The following is a 6717-nucleotide window of genomic DNA, read 5'->3' on the forward strand; positions in this document are numbered from 1 at the left end:
GAAAAATGAGTAGGTATGCAGCGATGTGTGGGGACTGTAGCTAGCTGTTATCAGTGGATGGATCCAGTTATATGAATTACTATTCAAGTATCCCTATACTTTTGTGGAATGCATGTATATATAAGGGTAATATGTGATTGGAGTTAATTACGAGCTCATTGCCACCAAAATTCATCCATGGGGCTCGCACCATTTTTCATCTTTGTGGCTGTTTTCAGCCTATATTTGGTTGATGGACTCAATCATGAGGCCAAGGACGGTATTTCAAATCGTAGAGTTTTGAAAGAACTAAATGTGCATGGAAAGAACACAACTTCTTCTGAGATTACTGTGGTTAACAGCAAAATGGAAATGAACCATGGTGGTGGTGGTGGTGCTGGTGGTGGTGCTGGTGGGAGTGGGAGTGGGAGTGGGAGTGATAGTGGGAGCGGGAGCGGGAGTGGGAAAAGTGGTGGAAATAAGAGGAAGCACAAGAAAAAGCACAATGGTGGTAAAGGGAACAGTGCTGGTGGTGGTGGTGGTGGTGGCGGCGGCGGCGGCGGCAGAGGTGGAGGAGGAGGAGGAGGTAATGGCAAAGGTGAAGGTCACGGATGGGGAGGTGGAAAGGGAGGCGGTGGCGGGGGTGGAGGTGGAGGAGGCGGTGGAGGAGGAGTAGGTGGCGGTGGAGGTGGCGGTAGTGGTAGTGGAGGTGGCGGTGGCGGTGGAGGTGGAGGTAGTGGGAGTGGGAGTGGGAGTGGGAGTGGTGATGGAGGTGGAGGTGGCGGTGGGGGTGGCGGTGGAGGTGGAGGTGGTCAAGGTGGAGGTTGGGGTTGGGGAGGAGGTGCAAACCAAAATTGTTGGATATGGGGATGTGGAGGAGGACATCCACCGGCGACCAAGGGATGAGAATAAGATTTGAAGCAATCGAATGTATGAATTATGTATGATAACCTTTACGTCTTCATTGAATGTTAGCATGCCTCACACGTTCGCTAATAAATTTTGTTCTGTTTTTGAATGATCTTTGCCCTTGTGGTCTTCAACCATTTCAAGATTTCTTTCGCAATACAACAACAAATAACACTATGCTTCATTTTTCCATTCCACTAATCACATCTAACCTTGGTATATCGTTCACTTTAATCATTCCCGATTCCGATTCGGATGTTATTTATCGTTTTACATACTCTAACCCGGATTAACCAAAATAAACTATAATCAACCCAATTTCTGTTGATGAGTCTATCAATCCTTTTTGACTATATCACAAACACTGAATCCTTTCTAACTATAATCAACCCAATTTCCAAGGTATAATCCGCTAATGAAAAAAAAAAAAAAAAAAAAAAAACCGAAGTGCAATGTCTAAGTTGTGCATCAACAAACATTCATGCAAAATGATAGCCCCATGTGATGGTCGTTTTTCCCTTGTGGACGGTTTTCCCCATGCTCCGGATCTGCCCCTGTAGTGGATACTTTTGATTTTCTCTCCTAGTGTTGCTTCCTTGTTCATTGGCTCTCTTCATGGTTTTGTTCTAAAGATATCTCATTTAATTGGTTATATCTTCATCTAGGTTTCCACTTGTGAGGTCTCCTTAAGTCCTGGTGGTTCTTATTTGGCCTCAGTGGTGTTTCTTTTGCATATGCTTTATAGTTAAAGCATGGTATAAAAGGTGCCTACCAAAATAACGACTCCATGTGGATTCTCTCAAAGTACCATAACTAAGAAGATAAACGAAAGCACAACGTTATAATTGTGTAGAACTTTCAAAATGCATCGTTCTAAAAGAAAACAAAATGAAAGTAAAATCTTACAATTTAATATATTTGTCGAATCAAAGGACAATAGATGAAACACCATTAAAGCCTTGAGATCATATTGTAAAGTGAGCATTTCATATGCATGCTAATATATTCTTCTCATGGAAGAGTAAAATAGACTAAGGTTCAAATCTATCAAAATGCATTTTTTAGGCATCGGAAGTATTAATTAGACTACAAAGAATGTTAATGGCCCGAATATAATCTTATAAATTAACAACTATTAAGCATTTCACATACATTAACATAATCAATAAAAATGAGTACATAATAGAATATTAGTTTACACTCAAATGAGATAGAATGCTTACATCGCAATAGCCAATAGCGGATTGTGTTACAGACTACTATTTTAAAGAATCTGAAGATGATAATCTAGTCAAAAGAAAGGTAGTAGTTTCTCATAAATATCCTAGGCATGAAATGAAACGCACCTCCAACTCTTGCTATAGAAGTTGCTACTAGCATGTGACCAACAATGGCTGCACTTTCTTATGTTTTAAACAATATGAAGAAGACATAGAATTTAGTGAAAACAATTTCTCTAAGTTTTTTTTGGTGTTAGGTAAGCACCCATATTAACAATAAAAATAATAACAAAATAAAAAAATAAAAACCAAAAACCTTAAAGTATCTCCAATATAGTAAACATTTTCCACAAAACTTATGTAAAAGTTTCAAACTAAATTTTATTTATAAAAAAATACAAAATATCGGCTAAAACTTCGAAAAAAAAAATCGACAGGCTCTGCAGTTTTGGCTGGTATATGTCATGTCCTTTTTGTTAGTTTGGTCAAAATATGAAGACTTTTTTGAAAATTACCCAATAACCAAAATATTTGGATTTTTTTGAAAAATACTATGGAATTAATGAATATTATTATTAACGAATCATGTATAAACATAACAAATATTTTTTATTATAGAAAAACTCATTTGTTGCTAATTTCTACGAATAGAATGGTGAACTAAGTACTCCTCTATTATTTGCAGACCACTTCAAACTCGCAGAGGAATAACTCGAGAATGCAGCCCAAATGAACCCTCAAAGCACTCACTGTTGGGTCATCGAAGATCTCCACCTCTAACGGGTTATCCAATACGTCTGGAGCGTCATCAAACTTCTTGCTAAGCGCAAGGGACACGAAAGATCTTATGGGTTTTATAGGTTATCAAAAACATGTAAAGCGGAAAATCTTAACACTTAAGTTCACATGCAACAAATAAAGGATCTATGTTTTTTTCTAATTGATAGCAACATACTATGAACATCAAGAACACTAAAGGAACTCTATGAAAATCAAAATTCATGAATTAGGGTTTACATACCTTTAGATTTATTATAGCAAATAAATCTTTGATCATTTCCTTTGTGGCTTTAGAAAGCAAGCATCAAAAGTATGATGTCGGTAATGGCCCACACCCAAAACCTCAGATACCCTAGAATGAAGAGGAGGGAGAGGAGATTGATAGAAATTCCTTTCCTAAGCTTTTAGGTAAAGGTATGAACGAAATTTGTTGGTCTTGGGGTCCTATTTATAGTTTAGGTAACCTGCAGGCAAAGTCGGATTTGAATTAATTAAATAATAGATTTAATCTCAATTCAAAGCTAATATCATAAAAGTCTTATATTTTGCCATTAAATTGGAAAAATCCTTGATTTTAATTTTTTTGTTGACTGTGGACATGATATTTTCATGGAATTATCACTTAAGAGCAAATACCCAGTGATGAGCAGGTTACCTGTACTATCTGGTCACCAGTAACCTATTCCCTAGCCATTAGCTTTAACAAACCATCACTTGTTAAAAGATGTCACGTATTCGAGAAGGGTTTGACGCTGAGAAGGGTTTCACAGTCCCTAATTTAGTTTCTTGGATTTTTCAGAAGAAACTTTCAGAGCCCCCACAAAACTATGTGATGATCCTTTTCTTAACATATTGTGTGATGAAAACATATTAAGGATGACTATTGATGGAATGGTAGATGATAGAGACAATCCTGGTGGCCAACAAAATGAGCATGCCCACTTAAATGAGGACGATGAAGATGTTGGCGTCGAGTATACGGTGCATAATCCCAATGTTAATTGGAAAGAGATAAGGCCCCGATTAGGAGATTGTTATGAACCCCCTGCTCAACTCAGGTTTGCTTTAACAAACAATGCAGTCCATGGAGGATACCAGCTTAATTTTGAAAAGGTTGATAGATTTAGGGTTATAGCTAAGTGTGGTAGTCGAAGCAGTGACAATAACAAAAATGCATGTCCATTTAGGGGTGTTGTTGGATGGAAGTACAAGTACAATGAAAGAACATTCCAGATTAAATAATATAATGAAATTCATCTGTGTGCTAGGAACTATCACTTTGGTTCCCTAGTTAATATCAATTGTTTAGCCAAACACTACCTGAAAGATGTAATCATGAAGTCCAAGATGACATTGTTAGAGATGCAAGCAAGTATGCTACAAAGGTTTTTAGTGATTCTATCTATTAGGCAATGCCAAAGATCAAGGGCTACTGCAATGGGGTGATAGAAGGAAGTTAGAAGACCATTATGATAGGGTTTGGGATTATAAAGCCGCAATTAAGTTGACTAATCCGAGTACAACTTGCTTAGTGGGGGTAGAAAGTAACCTGGGGTGTAACTATTTCAAGAGGTTTTATGTTGGCATCAAAGCTTTCAGGGGCGGATGGAACAGAGGCTGTAGAAGGGTGATAGTACTAGATGGTAGTTTCTTGAAGGGGTGGGTAAAGGGATAGATTTTAACTGATATTAGGAGAGATGAAAACGATCATGTTCACCCAATAGCATGGGCATTTGTGAATGTTGAGAATAAGGACAACTGGACCTGGTTCGTCGAGAATTTGGTTGTTGATTTGGATCTTGATGCTGGCAATGGACTGGTTGTTATCTCAGACCAACACAAGTTACATACAACATATATTAGTATACAATATATATATATATATATATATATATATATGTGTGTGTGTGTGTGTATGTGTGTGTAACACTCATAACGTTTACATGTCCTGTGTTTGTTTGTTAATTATAGGAACTTCTACAGGCTGTGGCAAACCTAATCCCCCCATGTTCAGCACAGACAACGTGCTAGACACATCTTTGCAAACTTCAGGAAGAAATACAATGTAACATTCGATTCCAGGTATGTTCTTGTTTGGTCCTTAAAGTTGATAATTTTTTCAATAATGGTCCCTCATACGTTGGGCGCACATTTGGTACGCTTAGCGTACATGTGTAGTTGGAGACGGGGAACTTAACCACGTATGTTGGGCATACATGGTGTTCGCGAGGCATACATCATCCAACACTCAACCCTAATTTTTTGGGCATAAGCCCAATTTAAACATCATTATGGCCTTTAGACACTTACTCTCATTAGCATCCACTGTTCATTCTTCCCTTTGAAACCCTATTTCACCCTCTTTGTGTGTTCTTCAGTTATGTAGTGATTTTGTAGCATTTTAGTATGTGTTCAAGAAGAAGGAACTTGGAGACCAAGCATATGTTGAGGTTTAGCTTCTAGATCTAGAGTCTTCATCAACTTTGGAAGCTTTTGAAGTGTGATATCTTCCGGTTTGGTAGTCAAGCAATTAGTTACTTATCAGCGGACTGAGGTGAGTTTTCTCACTGTATTAATGGTTCGAAGGCACCAAGGTCGGCCCATTATTTGTGATGTAGAATGTTAGTCATAATTGTGATATATGTATGAAAGACTAGGATTTGGCCCCTGGCAATTGTATGAAAGACCAGGAAGTGGCCCCTAGAATTTGTATGAAAGACCAGGGTCTGACCCCTGGCAACTGTAAGGAAGACCGATATTTGGCCCCCGACATGGAATTACTTGTAAGACTATGGTGTGGCCCATAGCACTAATTTATTTATGTTTTGTATGTGGTACTCATGGAAACTCACCAAGCTTTTTCTTACAGTTTGTATTTATGTTTTCAGGTACTTCCGGTACTAAGGGAAAGGGTCTGGTGTGATGGCACAGCATGATGTAATGGATTTTGGAACAATTTAATGACTGTATCTCTTGTTTATAAAAATGAAAAAAAAAATTGGTTTTTTGGCTATTACAAGTTGGTATCAGATCTTTGGTTTGAGGGATTCGGGCACACTTTCGGGTGTACCAAAACTCAAACTAAGGAAATGATAATCTTTTCAAAATAAAAATAATTTGAATTTTTGAAAAAGATTCTTTTAAGTAAAAAGGGGAGTGCAATGCGTGTAATCAGTCGAGCTCAAGTACGTATTTCCCAAGGTACCCGTACTTATATATTGTGATTAGTATACCTTATATGTGAACTACATGCTAGATTAGGGCTAAGGATACCTTCATGAGTAATATGATAGAATTCCCTGATTTGTGTAATGCCTTATAGCTCAATATAACTTGATGTCATGTATTACTTGGAATTGATATCAGCTCAGTTATTTGCTAAGTGTATGCTTTTAAAGTTGTATATGATTAGGATTGTATAGCTCTAGAATGATTGATTTAGCTTCATTTCCTATTCCTTGTTTGGTTGTGGACTTAGTCTAGAATCTTCATTCAACAGTCTATGTGATCCTATTTTATATACCACTTGCATGCATAAGGCAACCAGTGGTGTTGATTGAGGTTCTTGGTATTGCTAGTGGTAAGTTCCTAGAAGAGTCTACGATATTTATGTTGTGTAGCATAGGTTTGTTCTTGGTTATAGTTTGGTAACTTAGAGGAATCTGAATTTACCTTGTAAAGGTACATGTAGGTGTAGAAAGTAGTATTGGGCCCATACTACTAGAAGCATGGGACCGGTACCTGAGACAGGTGTAGATCTAGGGATCCTAAGGATACCTGTGTGTTGCGAGTTTCCCTCGAGTGTTTGCTGATTGTTTATATCTTGTGT

General features: G+C 37.8%; 1 protein-coding gene across 1 annotated transcript; it reads left to right on the forward strand.

Moving 5' to 3' along the window:
* Positions 1-177: 177 nt before the first annotated feature.
* LOC128132808 (putative glycine-rich cell wall structural protein 1) lies at positions 178-885 on the forward strand. The gene is made up of 2 exons (XM_052769787.1): positions 178-523; positions 611-885. Exons 1-2 carry the CDS (start codon positions 178-180, stop codon positions 883-885), a joined length of 621 nt encoding a protein of 206 aa, XP_052625747.1.
* The last annotated feature ends 5832 nt before the right edge of the window (positions 886-6717 follow it).

Source organism: Lactuca sativa, chromosome 3, assembly GCF_002870075.4.
Source record: "Lactuca sativa cultivar Salinas chromosome 3, Lsat_Salinas_v11, whole genome shotgun sequence".
Classification (NCBI taxonomy): domain Eukaryota; kingdom Viridiplantae; phylum Streptophyta; class Magnoliopsida; order Asterales; family Asteraceae; genus Lactuca; species Lactuca sativa.

Bases quoted from the DNA above. Each gene is read 5' to 3' on its own strand.
- LOC128132808 (XM_052769787.1), top strand. From the start codon at position 178: ATGGGGCTCGCACCATTTTTCATCTTTGTGGCTGTTTTCAGCCTATAT. The intron at 524-610 runs GTGGCGGCGGCG...GTGGAAAGGGAG, and splicing joins TGCTGGTGGTGGTGGTGGTG to GCGGTGGCGGGGGTGGAGGT.